General features: G+C 36.9%; 1 protein-coding gene across 2 annotated transcripts; it reads right to left on the bottom strand.

Moving 5' to 3' along the window:
• Positions 1–785: 785 nt before the first annotated feature.
• LOC144969075 (small ribosomal subunit protein mS23-like) lies at positions 786–19,443 on the bottom strand. 2 transcript variants are annotated; one of them, XM_078908088.1, is made up of 5 exons: positions 19,341–19,443; positions 17,076–17,219; positions 15,618–15,692; positions 2,639–2,771; positions 786–2,129 (listed from the first exon to the last, which is right to left on the bottom strand). In XM_078908088.1, exons 2-5 carry the CDS (start codon positions 17,189–17,191, stop codon positions 2,046–2,048), a joined length of 408 nt encoding a protein of 135 aa, XP_078764214.1. In that variant the 5' UTR covers positions 17,192–17,219; positions 19,341–19,443; the 3' UTR covers positions 786–2,045. The 2 variants fall into 2 exon arrangements, with proteins under 2 accessions (XP_078764214.1, XP_078764213.1); XM_078908087.1 differs by lacking the exon at positions 19,341–19,443 and adding an exon at positions 18,914–19,142.
• Positions 19,444–20,992: the final 1,549 nt, after the last annotated feature.

Here is a 20,992-nt window from a genome sequence, read left to right on the forward strand (position 1 = left end):
TGTTAGTTTTTAAGGGTTTTAAGGCACATGCAACACATTAAGGTCATTTCAGCGCCAGTAAAAAGGAAGGAAATGGGATAGTAAAAAGTTCTAGAATTACAATTAAAGCACCAAAGAAAATGTAAGACAAAGGGGAATTGGTTCAAATAAGAAACAGGAGTCGATTCCAAGAGCACACTATCAAAGTACTTAGTTTGAGATCACTAAAAGTCTCATCCAGACACAAGCACAGGTCCCCACTAAGAGGAACACACTCAAATGTTTTACAAATCATATATAATATAAAGAAAACACAATACAGTGCATAACACAGATATGATTTACAAGGAAAAAAATATCATCTCCCAAAACACACTATACATTTGACTGTTTTCCTCTCAGCCAGGGCATACAAGTAATCTTATTCCACGACAAAGACAGAAAACAAGTTGAAAACAGATATAGGGGGATAGACGACGCAGTAAGTACCTCCCTGCCCACCAGTCCAGTAGCTTGAATGAACAAACAACTGAGGAAATTGCTGACAATGACAGAGCTCATAAGAATAGTCATTGATAGAACATAAGACCTCCATGCGGAGATTACAAATTGCTTTTTTAATAAAGTACTTTTACAATATTGAACAACATTCCTAATTCAAGGGATGATTGAACGTTTCAGTTTCATCTATTCTACGTCAAACAGAATATACAACACGTTACAGAGGCCTAGGGCAGGCATGTATATCAGCTGTTGAATTCTAAGTCATTTTCACAAAGAGTCAAAATTTGGGAGGTCTGCTCAAGTGAAAATTAACAATTGTTTATATTGGTAAATACGGTGCAACACGCATTCTATGAACAACACGGGACAACAGGAACAGTTTATCAAAGAATATGTGAACATGGTTGTCAGACAAAGGACACAAACTGTGATGTAGCCAACTGTACAAGTATTGCTGTTAAAATACTCATAACATCCACCATCCAGATATAACATACCAACAAACAAAACTATGTGTAACCTTAAACATTTATAGTCTGATACAATTTAGTGAGAACTACTCATAAAAATGGCTGGCTAAAAAAACAAAAACAAAGAGCTGAGTGACATCAATTTCTTTCCTTCTCTATAATCTCAATGTTTGCGCATTCTGGTGTCGTAGATTCGTAATTTTTTGTTGGTAAAATGATGAATATCATTCACTCCTTAGTTACTCGCTTGGAAAAACAAAATATGCCCCATGGCACGCAGGATAACAAGGTAGGATGTGGGGTAAGTGGTAAGAATGGAGGGAGAAAGGCATTGTCTACACATGCATACCCTTCGTAAAACTATAGCCTGAGTCCATGGCTATCCGGTGCTTGTCACAGGCGATTGAAGCAAGCACTTGAGATGGCCAAGCCTGTGACTGACCAAAAATTTATGTCACATTACAAGATGATGGTCACAAGTTTATAAAAATGAAAAGTGAGTTGTTAGTGGTGCTTAATGAAATAAATGTTCCATTGGTTGAGCTCTTGGAAACACACACGCACAGTAATCAACTATTATTTCGGATGTCGTTTTGTTTTATGATTTGATTATTTTTTATTTAGGTCATTACATGAAGGCTATGTCACAACGTAACTTGCTCTGCTCTCTTTCTCTCTCTTCGTGGCCAGTGTGTTGGCCCCAAGTCTCAGTTTAGTTTGTCAAAACTGTGCAACTGTTTGTGGATGCTGTGAAAAATTTACAAAGACAATGAAGGACATCATTTGGGAGCTCTGTCTTTGTTCAATGAACCCATGAATTTGCCGAATTAATTATTCAGCTGTAAAAAACATTGCTTAAATCTACATTTTGAGAGTTTAAAAGTGATAAATCTTTTCTATTTTTTCTTAGTGAAGAAATAATCGTCAAAACACAAAATGAGAGCGATGTCAAATAAATGCATATGAAGTTTATTCAATTTTATAAAAACACACTTACTCTTATATAATCTCCCCCCCCCCCCCCCCAACACACACACGCCACAATAAAGCATACACATCCATACAAACCACCAGAAAATAATTTAATTCTGTCTAAGTCTTTTCTGTAAACAATTCGTCGATATCTAATTTGACTTCACTTGGGGTTTTCCTTTTTGTCTCTACTCGTGGTGTATCCTTGGGAAATATAAAGAAGAGAAAAAACAATTTAAATGCAAACATGCTGAATACTTGTAATACAAATAGAATAACAAAAAACAAACTGATAATGTACTAAAAATTAAATATCAAAAAAAAAAAACAAAAAAAAAAAACCAAACTAACATGGCCTCTCTTCTCAAATACCGATAGGTCTCCAATAAGAGGATCTAAACCGCCAAAAATGGGTAACAGTCAGCACAGAAGAGTAAATTAAGTAACAGCCCTGACTTTGACCACTGATTGACAGAAGTTTTCATGTATATTTTGAAGAGAAAAATGAAAAGGAAAATACATATATTCATCTTTGACTTTGATAAAAAAAATTGTCCCTACGAATAGTACTTTGTTTTAACCTTATTTCCTTGAATTTTTGTGTCTTTAATTTCATAATTCATTTATTCCTAAATAGGACCTTTAGGATTCTTAGATAGCTGCAATTTCCCCATCTACATTCAAACAAAATGTGATCGTATATGTGATAATACCTTTTCTTTTGGAATCTCATCATGCCTGATTAATCTAATTCCTTGGCCCTGCAAAGTCTGGGCAGTCTTTTCAAACAACTCATCTGGCTGGGTTTGCTGTTGCTGATGTAATTCTATATAGGTTTCAACAAATCTGAGAAAAAGTAAAAATTAAATTGAGACAAACTTTACATTGGAAACCTGATTTAACTGGTTGCGAGATAGCTGGATGAATATGACTTGGATTCAGCCAGTTTTAAAATTACTATTTAGCAAGAAGCTAAGCCCCTGTTGCTCATTTTACAGCACTAAATAATAATGTGAAATTGAATGTAAGCTTCAATTTAATTACAAAAACAGATCAAATGAACGTTTCGGGTTTCCCCTTTATCAACAAAACAGGATGAATGAAATTAATATCTGATTCATCTGTGGTGTTTCATTCATCCTGGCTTGTTGATAAAGGGAAAACCGGAAATGTTCATTTAATCTGTTTTTGTAATCAAATTGAAGCTTACATTCAATTTCGCATTATTATTTATTTCTTCGAGCTTCGAGCAGCAACATTTACATTTTACAGCACTGTACTGCGGCTGATGCCCCGGTTAACTACTTCTTTTTTTAGATACATAAAGACAAAGTTGCCTTTTGAATGATATTATTCATTATGGAACCAGATCAACTGATCCCTATTATACCATCTATTTAATGAAATCATCATCAGCAGTAGTAATAGTAGTAGTGGTAGAAGTAGTAGTTGTAGTAGTAGCAGTAGAAGTAGTAGTAGTAGCAGTAGTAGTAGTAGTAGTAGTAGTAGTAGTAGTAGTAGTAGTAGTAGTAGTAGTAGATTGTAGTAGTAGAGTAGAGTGTGTAGTAGATAGTAGTAGTAGTAGTAGAGTATTAGTAGTATAGAATAGTAGTAGTAGTATAGAGTATAGTAGTTAGAGTAGTAGTAGTAGTAGTAGTAGTAGTAGTAGTAGTAGTAGTAGTAGTAGTAGTAGTAGTAGTAGTAGTAGTAGTAGTAGTAGTAGTAGTAGTAGTAGTAGTAGTAGTAATAGTAGTAGTATTAGTGCAGTAATTTAATGCTTTGGCAATAAATGAGAGAAAAAGAAAATGATCAGATGAATCTTGGAATCACTTGACTCTGATTGGTCGCTGATAGAGCTGACATATTTTGTTGAAGTATAAAAAAATGGAGATTTTAAAAATCCCTATTATGTTCAGATCCATATTTGATCTGGCTTTTTATATGTACATGATTGTGGCTGAATTTTAATTAATATAACACTTTAGTGAGGGTCATATCTAAAGTAATGGAAATAAGTGTAATGCATGTCATTTTGAGAAGGTTGCATCCCTCAAGAAACTGTTTTCTAACCTTGTATATATCCTCGTGAACCACAACCATGTAAGGAACTGTAACAATTTGTATAAGTGCCACAAGCGAGGAAGCAAGACCATGGTCTATTATGTCTAGCTGTCAGAAACTCGTGTTTTTCTTGTGCTCGAAACTTAGCCCCTTTTTCTGGATTTACAGCACTGCACTGTGACTGATGCATTGACTACCTTTAGGTACCACAATAGACGTAACTTTTGTGGCAGAAAAAACCCCCTATATATTTAGCATCACACATCGAGAAAAGGACTATTTTTAAACCTGGTCATTCAAGCATTAATACCTCGGCCATCAAAAACGTACAGAGCTAAATTTGGTATCATCTTAAAAAGGAAGGTTTCAACTTTATTTCTATACCACTTCAACAATAAAAAAAATGGGCATTAAAGGTAGAAAAATGCCATTTTAAAACTTTACAGCAACAAAAAATCCTGACATATTATTGATATAAAATTTGAACTGAGTCTGTCTAAAAGACAAACATCTTATCTCTATTTCTACCAATTTGTTTTAACAAGGGTTGTTTAATGCTGAGGTATCATATCTTTAAAAAGCCCATCAAATCCTTGTTTTCAGCTTTGAGTGTTATCGGATTTTTTTTACACCTCATTGTAATTTGTAACAGCAAACAAACTGCCATGAGAATGAGATCTCAATTTATTGACAAAAAGAATAGAGTTCATGGAAACCACATTAATATTCTATTAAAGTACCATCATAATGTTTGTTTTAGATAGTTTAAAACAAAATGAATATAATATATATTGTTATTTCAACCGATAACTCGAGTCGGTAAGTGAGTAAGTTTTAATGATGGAACAGCATAAATAAACCCCTAATTTTTTTGGTTTTTTATTGGCCTGTAATGTTTTTGGATGACGTTCTGGCCTTGGTTTTTATTAAAACACATGCTGTTTTTATCAATTTATCCATGTATTTTTTTTCATATCAGGTTTGTCTCTCCATGATTATTTATTGCTAAACAAAAAAAACAAGTGACAAATTTATACACACACTCTTCACTCATGGCGGCCATGTTGTTGCTATGACAAAATGATTGTTTGACCTCGTTATAACAGGAGTAGATTTTTACGGTCGAAAGTGTGATGTCGTTTTTAAAATCATTGCATAGGAATACCCACTACTTGTAGTTTATCAATAGTCAAAAGACACACATTGATTCGTCCAAATGTGTTAGAAAATTGAAAAACCAATGCTATTGTTTTCTTTATTTGGGAAAAATGGTACTTGTAATAGTGAAAATATTGAAATTGGAGAAACAATAGACTTCGAAGTGCAACTTCATTTTCTAAATTATTCAATTCTTTTTCTAATGCTTTCATGATCGACTATGTAAAGGTTACTAGTGGCTTATGAAATAGTATATGTGTAAAAGTTAAAAAATCATTCTTTACGCCATTAAAACTTGATCAAAATGGATAAAAGGTTGACATGTATTTTTCTGCTTTTGTTTGTTTGTTTTTGTTCTTCAATTGGGAAGAGATGTAAATTTAAGACGAGAAAAGAAGCAAATAAAGAGATCAATGTTATTAAAACATTTTTTATTTTCACTTTTGGTTTTGGCGAGATTTGCGTAATTCTCGCCTCTCAAGCAAAGGGAGCTAATCAAAATAATTGGGTGGCTAGGTCTGTAGGTGTGTGTGGCGAAAAGTGCTTTATTTCAGACTAGCATCCTATCGAAAGGGTAGCAAACAGTTCATTCAGTAACACAGAAATCAGGATACAGTCATGCTTCATAGACCTTGAGGCGCTAAAAGACTTTGGGGTGGTAGGTGGTTGAGGGCACAAAAGACACACCTGCTGATCCTGTGTAAGAGGGAAGCACTCAGTACCCCTAATAACTTACAAAGAGACGATTTACAGTGGAAAAGTCATCCTCCTTGAAAGGATTAATAAATTTTACTGCATCCTTTTGGTTAAAGACCCAGAGAGGGTCAGGGCAAAACCAAGCATAATTCCCAGACATGTCCATAAAGTAACATGGAAGTGACTGGAGATTTAGTAAAAAAAATTGTGTCTGGTTCAAATCTTCTTATCTTTCATTTATCTAGTCACTGTGGTTAAAAATATGTTTCACAAGTATGATAAATCTTTTTGCTGTTTAGTCACATGACGTCAAAGTTGGACTATTTTCTTTCATCAATTAGCAATAAAAAAAATTCAAAGTTCTTTAAAAATGAATTAGCTCTCATTTTCTTATTTATGTATGGATTTTTAAAATTTAAAAAGTGTTTTCCATGACTATCAGAATGCTTTATGAATAAAGTAAGAAAAATCATTTTAAATATTCAAAAATTTTCTCTTGTGGTACCTACTATCTTGGAATAAAAGGAATTTTATTTTATTTATTTATTGTTAAAATTTCCTAAGTCTATCCCCACGAACTTGATTTTTTTTTGGGCAGGCCTTCTTTGTATGTAAGATTAATTTGCAACGCCAAGTGTGAAAGACCATTATCTTTAGTGGTTTCGTTTGGCTGTGAAAGGGTAAGGCTGTAACTGTGACTACACATATTATGATTACTTCTATTTAATATGATTGATTTGAAGACATGTCAATTATATTTCATAACAATTTAATAAGGATCTCCACCACCAGATTCGATGTTTTCAGAGAAATGTCAGTAAAAAAGTTGTGTTTGTCTCAGAAATAGATTACCCAGTTGAACTAACTCACATCTATTCATGTTAAAGTGACAATACATATCTAAATATAAGTGAAAACTGAACTTTTTTTAAAAGCAGCAATCAAGACCCTATGCTGCTTCCTTAAATGACATCATTGCCAGTACTGAGGACAGGGTCTATAAAAATTTATTCCTGGACTCCAGAGACAGAACACTAAAACTGACTTCTAAAAGTCATATTAAGTTAATCATACAAAATTTCAAAATCGACCATTTTAATGGCTACCAAATCATCCAGATTGACTTCCCTTGTTATCTTGCATTTTCCATTTACTTCCCTTTCTTTGTATGGAAGAACATGTATATAAATTGACATACCGTTTATATCAACATTTTACAGCAGTCCCAACAGTGTTGATCTATCTGTTCTTGACAGTATATTCCTCCTCAAAGCAAAATCCCCATAAACTGTTTGACTCAAGCAAACGTGGTTTTATGTTTACATGTAATTTCAAACCGCTATAAATATAAGCAGTAAAATGGTATATAGTTGAAAAACAGCATGCTAGAAATTGAATTTAAGAAAGCAAGCAGAGTAATTAATGCCTTTCAGAGTTTTACAGTGCTTTTTAAACAGTTACATGTTAAATAAACACACGGTTCCCTCTATCATCTGCCACTACATGTTAAATAAACACACGGTTCCCTCTATCATCTGCCACTACATGTTAAATAAACACACGGTTCCCTCTATCATCTGCCACTACATGTTAAATAAACACACGGTTCCCTCTATCATCTGCCACTACATGTTAAATAAACACATGGTTCCCTCTATCATCTGCCACTACATGTTAAATAAACACACGGTTCCCTCTATCATCTGCCACTACATGTTAAATAAACACATGGTTCCCTCTATCATCTGCCACTACATGTTAAATAAACACACGGTTCCCTCTATCATCTGCCACTACATGTTAAATAAACACATGGTTCCCTCTATCATCTGCCACTACATGTTAAATAAACACACGGTTCCTCTATCATCTGCATCATGTTAAATAACCTGTTCCCCTACACTACTTGTTAAATAAACACAGGTTCCCTCTATCATCTGCCACTACATGTTAAATAAACACACGGTTCCCTCTATCATCTGCCACTAATTTAAATAAACACACGGTTCCCTCTATCATCTGCCACTACATGTTAAATAAACACACGGTTCCCTCTATCATCTGCCACTACATATTAAATAAACACACGGTTCCCTCTATCATCTGCCACTACATGTTAAATAAACACACGGTTCCCTCTATCATCTGCCACTACATGTTAAATAAACACACGGTTCCCTCTATCATCTGCCACTACATGTTAAATAAACAAGTCCTCATCATCTGCACTACATGTTAATAACACACGGTTCCTCTATCATCTGCCACTACATGTTAAATAAACACATGGTTCCCTCTATCATCTGCCACTACATGTTAAATAAACACATCGGTTCCCTCTATCATCTGCCACTACATGTTAAATAAACACACGGTTCCCTCTATCATCTGCCACTACATGTTAAATAAACACACGGTTCCCTCTATCATCTGCCACTACATGTTAAATAAACACACGGTTCCCTCTATCATCTGCCACTACATGTTAAATAAACACACGGTTCCCTCTATCATCTGCCACTACATGTTAAATAAACACACGGTTCCCTCTATCATCTGCCACTACATGTTAAATAAACACACGGTTCCCTCTATCATCTGCCACTACATGTTAAATAAACACACGGTTCCCTCTATCATCTGCCACTACATGTTAAATAAACACACGGTTCCCTCTATCATCTGCCACTACATGTTAAATAAACACACGGTTCCCTCTATCATCTGCCACTACATGTTAAATAAACACACGGTTCCTCTATCATCTGCCACTACATGTTAAATAAACACACGGTTCCCTCTATCATCTGCCACTACATGTTAAATAAACACACGGTTCCCTCTATCATCTGCCACTACATGTTAAATAAACACACGGTTCCCTCTATCATCTGCCACTACATGTTAAATAAACACACGGTTCCCTCTATCATCTGCCACTACATGTTAAATAAACACACGGTTCCCTCTATCATCTGCCACTACATGTTAAATAAACACACGGTTCCCTCTATCATCTGCCACTACATGTTAAATAAACACACGGTTCCCTCTATCATCTGCCACTACATGTTAAATAAACACACGGTTCCCTCTATCATCTGCCACTACATGTTAAATAAACACACGGTTCCCTCTATCATCTGCCACTACATGTTAAATAAACACACGGTTCCCTCTATCATCTGCCACTACATGTTAAATAAACACACGGTTCCCTCTATCATCTGCCACTACATGTTAAATAAACACACGGTTCCCTCTATCATCTGCCACTACATGTTAAATAAACACACGGTTCCCTCTATCATCTGCCACTACATGTTAAATAAACACACGGTTCCCTCTATCATCTGCCACTACATGTTAAATAAACACACGGTTCCCTCTATCATCTGCCACTACATGTTAAATAAACACACGGTTCCCTCTATCATCTGCCACTACATGTTAAATAAACACACGGTTCCCTCTATCATCTGCCACTACATGTTTAACCCCCACCCCTAATTTAAATACACACGGTTCCCTCTATCATCTGCCACTACATGTTAAATAAACACACGGTTCCCTCTATCATCTGCCACTACATGTTAAATAAACACACGTTCCCTCTATCATCTGCCACTACATGTTAATAACACACGGTTCCCTCTATCATCTGCCACTACATGTTAAATAAACACACGGTTCCCTCTATCATCTGCCACTACATGTTAAATAAACACACGGTTCCCTCTATCATCTGCCACTACATGTTAAATAAACACACGGTTCCCTCTATCATCTGCCACTACATGTTAAATAAACACACGGTTCCCTCTATCATCTGCCACTACATGTTAAATAAACACACGGTTCCCTCTATCATCTGCCACTACATGTTAAATAAACACACGGTTCCCTCTATCATCTGCCACTACATGTTAAATAAACACACGGTTCCCTCTATCATCTGCCACTACATGTTAAATAAACACACGGTTCCCTCTATCATCTGCCACTACATGTTAAATAAACACACGGTTCCCTCTATCATCTGCCACTACATGTTAAATAAACACACGGTTCCCTCTATCATCTGCCACTACATGTTAAATAAACACACGGTTCCCTCTATCATCTGCCACTACATGTTAAATAAACACACGGTTCCCTCTATCATCTGCCACTACATGTTAAATAAACACACGGTTCCCTCTATCATCTGCCACTACATGTTAAATAAACACACGGTTCCCTCTATCATCTGCCACTACATGTTAAATAAACACACGGTTCCCTCTATCATCTGCCACTACATGTTAAATAAACACACGGTTCCCTCTATCATCTGCCACTACATGTTAAATAAACACACGGTTCCCTCTATCATCTGCCACTACATGTTAAATAAACACACGGTTCCCTCTATCATCTGCCACTACATGTTAAATAAACACACGGTTCCCTCTATCATCTGCCACTACATGTTAAATAAACACACGGTTCCCTCTATCATCTGCCACTACATGTTAAATAAACACACGGTTCCCTCTATCATCTGCCACTACATGTTAAATAAACACACGGTTCCCTCTATCATCTGCCACTACATGTTAAATAAACACACGGTTCCCTCTATCATCTGCCACTACATGTTAAATAAACACACGGTTCCCTCTATCATCTGCCACTACATGTTAAATAAACACACGGTTCCCTCTATCATCTGCCACTACATGTTAAATAAACACACGGTTCCCTCTATCATCTGCCACTACATGTTAAATAAACACACGGTTCCCTCTATCATCTGCCACTACATGTTAAATAAACACACGGTTCCCTCTATCATCTGCCACTACATGTTAAATAAACACACGGTTCCCTCTATCATCTGCCACTACATGTTAAATAAACACACGGTTCCCTCTATCATCTGCCACTACATGTTAAATAAACACACGGTTCCCTCTATCATCTGCCACTACATGTTAAATAAACACACGGTTCCCTCTATCATCTGCCACTACATGTTAAATAAACACACGGTTCCCTCTATCATCTGCCACTACATGTTAAATAAACACACGGTTCCCTCTATCATCTGCCACTACATGTTAAATAAACACACGGTTCCCTCTATCATCTGCCACTACATGTTAAATAAACACACGGTTCCTCTATCATCTGCCACTACATGTTAAATAAACACACGGTTCCCTCTATCATCTGCCACTACATGTTAAATAAACACACGGTTCCCTCTATCATCTGCCACTACATGTTAAATAAACACACGGTTCCCTCTATCATCTGCCACTACATGTTAAATAAACACACGGTTCCCTCTATCATCTGCCACTACATGTTAAATAAACACACGGTTCCCTCTATCATCTGCCACTACATGTTAAATAAACACACGGTTCCCTCTATCATCTGCCACTACATGTTAAATAAACACACGGTTCCCTCTATCATCTGCCACTACATGTTAAATAAACACACGGTTCCCTCTATCATCTGCCACTACATGTTAAATAAACACACGGTTCCCTCTATCATCTGCCACTACATGTTAAATAAACACACGGTTCCCTCTATCATCTGCCACTACATGTTAAATAAACACACGGTTCCCTCTATCATCTGCCACTACATGTTAAATAAACACACGGTTCCCTCTATCATCTGCCACTACATGTTAAATAAACACACGGTTCCCTCTATCATCTGCCACTACATGTTAAATAAACACACGGTTCCCTCTATCATCTGCCACTACATGTTAAATAAACACACGGTTCCCTCTATCATCTGCCACTACATGTTAAATAAACACACGGTTCCCTCTATCATCTGCCACTACATGTTAAATAAACACACGGTTCCCTCTATCATCTGCCACTACATGTTAAATAAACACACGGTTCCCTCTATCATCTGCCACTACATGTTAAATAAACACACGGTTCCCTCTATCATCTGCCACTACATGTTAAATAAACACACGGTTCCCTCTATCATCTGCCACTACATGTTAAATAAACACACGGTTCCCTCTATCATCTGCCACTACATGTTAAATAAACACACGGTTCCCTCTATCATCTGCCACTACATGTTAAATAAACACACGGTTCCCTCTATCATCTGCCACTACATGTTAAATAAACACACGGTTCCCTCTATCATCTGCCACTACATGTTAAATAAACACACGGTTCCCTCTATCATCTGCCACTACATGTTAAATAAACACACGGTTCCCTCTATCATCTGCCACTACATGTTAAATAAACACACGGTTCCCTCTATCATCTGCCACTACATGTTAAATAAACACACGGTTCCCTCTATCATCTGCCACTACATGTTAAATAAACACACGGTTCCCTCTATCATCTGCCACTACATGTTAAATAAACACACGGTTCCCTCTATCATCTGCCACTACATGTTAAATAAACACACGGTTCCCTCTATCATCTGCCACTACATGTTAAATAAACACACGGTTCCCTCTATCATCTGCCACTACATGTTAAATAAACACACGGTTCCCTCTATCATCTGCCACTACATGTTAAATAAACACACGGTTCCCTCTATCATCTGCCACTACATGTTAAATAAACACACGGTTCCCTCTATCATCGCCACTACATGTTAAATAAACACACGGTTCCCTCTATCATCTGCCACTACATGTTAAATAAACACACGGTTCCCTCTATCATCTGCCACTACATGTTAAATAAACACACGGTTCCCTCTATCATCTGCCACTACATGTTAAATAAACACACGGTTCCCTCTATCATCTGCCACTACATGTTAAATAAACACACGGTTCCCTCTATCATCTGCCACTACATGTTAAATAAACACACGGTTCCCTCTATCATCTGCCACTACATGTTAAATAAACACACGGTTCCCTCTATCATCTGCCACTACATGTTAAATAAACACACGGTTCCCTCTATCATCTGCCACTACATGTTAAATAAACACACGGTTCCCTCTATCATCTGCCACTACATGTTAAATAAACACACGGTTCCCTCTATCATCTGCCACTACATGTTAAATAAACACACGGTTCCCTCTATCATCTGCCACTACATGTTAAATAAACACACGGTTCCCTCTATCATCTGCCACTACATGTTAAATAAACACACGGTTTCCTCACTCATTATCATCGGCCTACTAACATGTTAAATAAACACACGGTTCCCTCTATCATCTGCCACTACATGTTAAATAAACACACGGTTCCCTCTATCATCTGCCACTACATGTTAAATAAACACACGGTTCCCTCTATCATCTGCCACTACATGTTAAATAAACACACGGTTCCCTCTATCATCTGCCACTACATGTTAAATAAACACACGGTTCCCTCTATCATCTGCCACTACATGTTAAATAAACACACGGTTCCCTCTATCATCTGCCACTACATGTTAAATAAACACACGGTTCCCTCTATCATCTGCCACTACATGTTAAATAAACACACGGTTCCCTCTATCATCTGCCACTACATGTTAAATAAACACACGGTTCCCTCTATCATCTGCCACTACATGTTAAATAAACACACGGTTCCCTCTATCATCTGCCACTACATGTTAAATAAACACACGGTTCCCTCTATCATCTGCCACTACATGTTAAATAAACACACGGTTCCCTCTATCATCTGCCACTACATGTTAAATAAACACACGGTTCCCTCTATCATCTGCCACTACATGTTAAATAAACACACGGTTCCCTCTATCATCTGCCACTACATGTTAAATAAACACACGGTTCCCTCTATCATCTGCCACTACATGTTAAATAAACACACGGTTCCCTCTATCATCTGCCACTACATGTTAAATAAACACACGGTTCCCTCTATCATCTGCCACTACATGTTAAATAAACACACGGTTCCCTCTATCATCTGCCACTACATGTTAAATAAACACACGGTTCCCTCTATCATCTGCCACTACATGTTAAATAAACACACGGTTCCCTCTATCATCTGCCACTACATGTTAAATAAACACACGGTTCCCTCTATCATCTGCCACTACATGTTAAATAAACACACGGTTCCCTCTATCATCTGCCACTACATGTTAAATAAACACACGGTTCCCTCTATCATCTGCCACTACATGTTAAATAAACACACGGTTCCTCTATCATCTGCCACTACATGTTAAATAAACACACGGTTCCCTCTATCATCTGCCACTACATGTTAAATAAACACACGGTTCCCTCTATCATCTGCCACTACATGTTAAATAAACACACGGTTCCCTCTATCATCTGCCACTACATGTTAAATAAACACACGGTTCCCTCTATCATCTGCCACTACATGTTTGAAGGGCTGACTTCTGAAATAGGCTAAAATGGCTAAAAATGAAAATGATTCTTCAACCATCGTCAAAATGTCTAATTCTAATAATAAATTCCATTTATTTATACCCCTAAGAAAATTTGTTTTTATGGTCTACTCATGGGTGCCAGCAGGAAGAAGTGCTGAAACCTGAAACTAAAATCTCGACACTTTGCCAAACCTGAAAATGTTCCTACTGAAAATGCGGCCTAAACTTTACTCTTATTTCATCAGCGTTTTTATACCATTATTAAATGATTACACAGCAAACATATTGACACAATGAGGAAATTAATTTGAATTTAAAGCCAACTTATAATACATAGTGAAATACTCAGAGTGCAGGTGGCTGAATCACGTTTTCGAATTTTTACCGATGCTATTAGGTTATTTTACTCAAAACACTGAAACCGGAGGTATTTGACTTCAAGATATCGCGAAATCAGAATTCCGGCATGAACCGGAAAACTGGCACCCATGGGTCTATTCCATGGAAAGACTTGATTATCATAAGTGTAAGCAGCAGTGCAGTGCCGAAAAAGTGAGTCAGGTCGAGATGACATGCTCAAGGCCACACAGGAGTCGAACTTGCTACACCTTCTGGGAATGAAGCAACGACCACACCCTTGTGCCACACTAACCCTGTATTAAAATTGGTTTAATCTGAATATTAGAAAAAAAAACAACAAAAAGAAAAAAACAAAAACGCATGAAAACTTATAATGTTTTCAAATACATAGTATTGGAAATTTGTCTTTAGAATTCTAACAAGATTTACTTTTGGACATATTTTTAAATTGTCACTTGTCCGAGTCAATAAGGAACATATAACTAAGGTATATCTAGTGTTCTCAAAGTTACTTTATCTCAAAACACACTATTAAACATACCTCTACAGCAATATTATTGTGTGGCTATATGGTACGACATTGGCCTTCAGATCGTAAGGTCCAAGGTTCGAATACCCCTGTGAGTGGAGCATAGTTGAGTCCTTGAAAAAGGCTCTTTACTCACATTCTCTAACTGTCCTCGTGTGTAAACTGAGTACCTGGCTGTAAACATCATTGTCTGTTTAAAAAATAAAATGCAATATCGCCTAACAAGCGTCACATCTCATCCATAAGTTAAATGCTGCTGTTTGCTAGGGACCCTTTGTAAAGGACTTTGAGCACATTTATTGTAAATTGTGCTATATAAAAGCTCAAGTTATATGTTGAATTGTGAAATCACATAACCCCGACATGATTTGTTCATCGCTATCTAAAAAGAAACAATAACAATAATCTTATACGATACAAAATGAATGCTCCAGTTGAGTATCAATAAATAGGAATAGGAAATAGGAATAGATTAGGAATAGAATACCCTGCACTTACTTGTCTGGTATGGACTTGGAGGATTCATTTGACAGCGATGTTACCCCATTAAAACTGTACACTTTGTGGAACTGACTGAAATTTAAACGAAAAAAAAGAAGACTATATTAACTCACTCAATCCTAGAGTTTTTTGCAACTTTTCAAAATTGGAAAAATGAGCATTTACATAGATAGTTTTAATCATCTATCATTATCATGCAAAAACTTAAAACAATAGCTTTGATACTACGCCTATAATTTGTCTCGGAAAAATGTAATAAATAGGCATGAGGAAAAAGTAACCTGGGTAAACTACGGATATATTCGGTGTTGGGGTTGAGTGAGTTAATGGTATTCAATGAAGTAAATTACTCACTTCTGTCATCAAACCAATCCTAATCAACACACAAAATCACGTGCATCCTGTCACATTTATAATCTGTAAGACAACAATTTAGTGAGAGCCTATCCCTTCTCTGGCAGCCTAAACACAATAACAAAGAGCTGGGTGGTATTGACTTTCTTCATTTTATTGACCAATATAGGTATTGAAAATTGTGCATGAAACAGGACCTATATTTGGCTATGATAACTCAAAGACCTTATAGCCTCGAGGCCTGATACATGTGACAGATGCATCCTCAACATAACACAGCGATAACAGAGATTTCTTGTCAAATTGTACACAATGACACAGACACAAAATTAAGCTGACATTCTCTAATGATTATAGAAATAACATGGGAGGAAATAAACATGGCAGTGAATTTGAGTAGGGTATGCATTTACATTATAAATTAAAGTGACCTCTCAAGGACTTTACAAGACATTATAATAAACGTAGATATTTTACTTAAAGTGATACCTATCTAAGGAAAATCCCATGCTCAAGTAGCATATTCTTGTTATCTTCAATCAAATTTACTATGCTAAAAGTGCAGCAGGCTACAGGAGATGCCTATATTCCTTTCCTACAGTCTGAGGGAGGGCTCATAGTAACAGAGTAAATTTTACCAATCTGTATTCATTAAATATCTCTGAAGGAGTTTGCACTATTTCAAAGACTGTTATATGTAACTGTTATTCTACAAATTAGTAAAATGCTGTTTGAAACCAGAAAATACTATCATTAAGCTATTTAAAAGGCAAGCAGTACAATGTTAGGACTAGTTAGGACTATCTCAAAGTCAAATATGAAGTAAATCATCACAGAAGTATGAGAGAGAGAGAGAGAGAGAGAGAGAGAGAGAGAGAGAGAGAGAGAGAGAGAGAGAGAGAGAGAGAAAGAGGAAGAGAGAGAGAGAGAGAGAAAGAGAGGAAGAGATAGATAGAAAGATAGAAAGAGAGAGGCAGAGCGAGATAGAAAGAGAGAGAGAGGTAGAGAGAGAGAGAGGGAGAGAGAGAGAGAGAGAGAGAGAGAGAGAGAGAGAGAGAGAGAGAGAGAGAGAGAGAGAGAGAGAGGGAGGTAGTGACTCACACTCTGACAAAATCCTCTGGGTACAAAATTTTCTGTACTTTCTTTTGAGGTGGGAGCGGCTTTGGTGGAAACGCTTTGACAACATCATACCAGATTGGCCTGTCTTCTTCCTTCATGGCTTCAGACCTCAACAAACCCTGAACTCTGGTTACAAAATATATTTACGATACCAACGAATCAAGAACATTAATAATGATTATTGATGATAACCATAGATTGGAATAGAAAATCATGATTTCATAGGGGAAAAGTGGATCCACTTGACTCAGGACACAAAGCATCCAAGCTTTCTGATGGTGTTCTCAACCACCCACACACTCCATTGCCGTTTCGCACAAAAAGGACACCTCTCTGCGTATTATTAGCACCTCGCCATTAGTTCCAATTCCAATGCCATGATGTGCTAGTGGTCGCCTACGGCAGTAAATGAATGTTGTGAAACAGCAATCTCCCCCCCCCCCCAATACACCCCTTGTAACATATTAATAAAGTTCCCTTTATTCATCCTTGTGTGGAAATTTGTCACCACAGAGTGTACCTGCAGATTTTCAGCTCAGTGCCACTTCTTGGGTTAAATACTTTATGCACCTCTGTTGACGGCGAATCGTAACAGACCGTTTCTATGCACCTCTGTTGCACATAATAATAATAATAATAATAAATGGCATTTATATAGCGCTTTACCCCGTTGTCACAGGCTCTAAGCGCTTTACAGTGATATAAAACAAAACATACTACAGTGAGACAAGTGTGAAGGAAACGTGATACGAATTCAATTTAACAACAACAAAATATGAAAATAATATTGCAACATTATGACGTAAAAAGATAAAACTTTAAGCGAGATTTGAACGTTGTCAACGAATCCGAGCATCTCACGTGTGATGGGAGAGAGTTCCAAAAATGGGGGGCCAAAAATTGAAAAGACTGTTCACCTATTTTACACAATGGCTTAGGTTTGACAAGGATTGATTGGTCATTGCTTGACCTCAAGTTTCTATTGGGGACATATATGTTTAGAAGGTCTTTAATATAGGACGGACTGTTTGTGCTCATGGATTTGTAGACAACAGTACAAATCTTATAGGCAACTCTTTTTTCCACAGGAAGCCAATGTAACACATGCATATTTCATGCGATGCTGTGTTTCTGTATTTGGACATGGCAAAAGTTATATATATTGTGACATCTGTATGTCTTTGATAATAAAAAAAAGCACGAAATTTAAAACCAGAAGATAGAAGTTGCATTGAATCATTGAAGGTGAAATAATGTTCTAGAAATAGAAAGACCTAATTAAATGTTATGATTAGTCAGGAGGCTCCGGAGTGCAGTGATTCAGCAGTCAGACTCTGACCTTGAAGGTACTGGGTTCGATTCCCATCGTGGACAATTTATTTATTTTTAGTTTTATTTTATTGAGAATGCAATCACTTTTATTGTTATAATTAATAGTTTGGATATATTTTTAATACTTTGAATTAATCTATTATTTATTATTATCAGCGGTGCATAAAATTGGTACATTATTTTACACCTCCAGCAGAGGTGCAGAAAATCATAGAAACGCCACCTAATACCCTTACCCTTATATTACATACATATTTTCACGGCACCGTGAAAATAGTCATTATCACCGTCAATCACCTTTGTACAGTGCACCTGGGATAGGGTACAGCCCACAGTGACAAAGTCATAGCAGCGACCTCCGATCCAAATCCAACAAAACCTCTGTAACTTAACTGTGTACTGTTCCATCTCTAATTCAAATCAATTCTAACTCAAACTCAAACTCTAGGTGAGATTTGACAATTCAAACTCAAATCTTTCACTTTTACCTCTTGAATATTGATCCAACAGCTTCTCTTCTGCTGCCAGCCATTTTGATTTATCGCAAAAACAAGTCTTTTTATGCGTGTACCACAATCTCCTACATTGGGAATTTAATGAATAAGTAATAATTCAAATATTAATATTAATATAGTACAAACATCAAACAAATAATCAAGGAGATTTATGTCCTTCACTCAAAACGTTGGTTCTTTCGTTTTTGTCGAAAATACGTTACCAGATAAATTATTAAGAAATCACAAGAATTACTTTACGATTTGAACCAGTGATTTGAGAGAGGTAATTGATTATAAAATTAAGCAATATGTGTATTAGAATAAGATATTTAATTTTCATAGTTTTGTAAAGGTATTGAATAAACATGTATTTATTCTTGATAAACAGCCCAAAAAAAAAAAAGTTATGGTAACTTACAATAACAAGATGAATGTTCAATCCGGCAATCATATAGTTGAATATAAACTATAACAACAATGCAGTCTATCTCCCTCGGTAGCAGTTTAATACTAACGAAAGAGTGAAAATGGAAAGGCTTCGTATGGGAACAAAACAGACAATGGACGTTTCGGGTACAAACGTACCTTCGTCAGCACAACAATACACAAATAAACGTGGAAAACAAATAAAATATAATGAAAAATAACTTGTATCGTCTGTACTCAATGGTGGTTGCAGTATGAATGAAATGTTAGCGTGGCGTGGGTAGAGGATAGGGTGCCCCAGGGGGGTGATCTAATTGATAAGCAAAGGTCAGCGTCAGGGAACAGAACTTTCCAGACTATAATGGAAGATAAAAGACATATTGGTAGTAGTAGTAGTAGTAGTAGTAGTAGTAGTAGTAGTAGTAGTAGTAGTAGTAGTAGCAGCAGTTGTAGTAGTAGTAGTAGTAGTTGTAGTAGTAGTAGTAGTAGTAGTAGTAGTAGTAGTAGTAGTAGTAGTAGTAGTAGTAGTAACAAGATATGAAGTGAGTAGAAAAGTGCCAGAAGACAATAGAGAATAAAAAAAAATTTTCGCGGCGGTGGTGGGGTTTGAACCTGCGACCTTATTGGTACGACAACTCCGCCTGGCAGGTGAGAGCGTGGCTCTACCGTGTGAGCTATCCACGAACACTAAATATTCGTTTCAAACCCAAAGTCATTTCTAGATCCCTCTCTCACCCACTTCTTGAGATCGCCGATTCGTTCACCACCATCGCGAAGTATTTTTGACCAGCAGTTAAGCTTAATAGCCAATATTCTCATCACAAACATATAACATAGAAACGATTGAGACATTGAGTATGCTCCGGTGTATGGGGTGAATTTTTAATTCAGAAAAGTGAGTGGAGCAGGCACTTATGTTGGTAACAACAAGATATGAAGTGAGTAGAAAAGTGCCAGAAGACAATAGAGAATAAAAATTTTTTTTCGCGGCGGTGGTGGGGTTTGAACCTGCGACCTTATTGGTACGACAACTCCGCCTGGCAGGTGAGAGCGTGGCTCTACCGTGTGAGCTATCCACGAACACTAAATATTCGTTTCAAACCCAAAGTCATTTCTAGATCCCTCTCTCACCCACTTCTTGAGATCGCCGATTCGTTCACCACCATCGCGAAGTATTTTTGACCAGCAGTTAAGCTTAATAGCCAATATTCTCATCACAAACATATAACATAGAAACGATTGAGACATTGAGTATGCTCCGGTGTATGGGGTGAATTTTTAATTCAGAAAAGTGAGTGGAGCAGGCACTTATGTTGGTAACAACAAGATATGAAGTGAGTAGAAAAGTGCCAGAAGACAATAGAGAATAAAAAATTTTTTTCGCGGCGGTGGTGGGGTTTGAACCTGCGACCTTATTGGTACGACAACTCCGCCTGGCAGGTGAGAGCGTGGCTCTACCGTGTGAGCTATCCACGAACACTAAATATTCGTTTCAAACCCAAAGTCATTTCTAGATCCCTCTCTCACCCACTTCTTGAGATCGCCGATTCGTTCACCACCATCGCGAAGTATTTTTGACCAGCAGTTAAGCTTAATAGCCAATATTCTCATCACAAACATATAACATAGAAACGATTGAGACAT

Source organism: Berghia stephanieae, chromosome 3, assembly GCF_034508935.2.
Source record: "Berghia stephanieae isolate SIO BIC M18660-M18661 chromosome 3, UCSD_Bste_1.3, whole genome shotgun sequence".
NCBI lineage: Eukaryota > Metazoa > Mollusca > Gastropoda > Nudibranchia > Aeolidiidae > Berghia > Berghia stephanieae.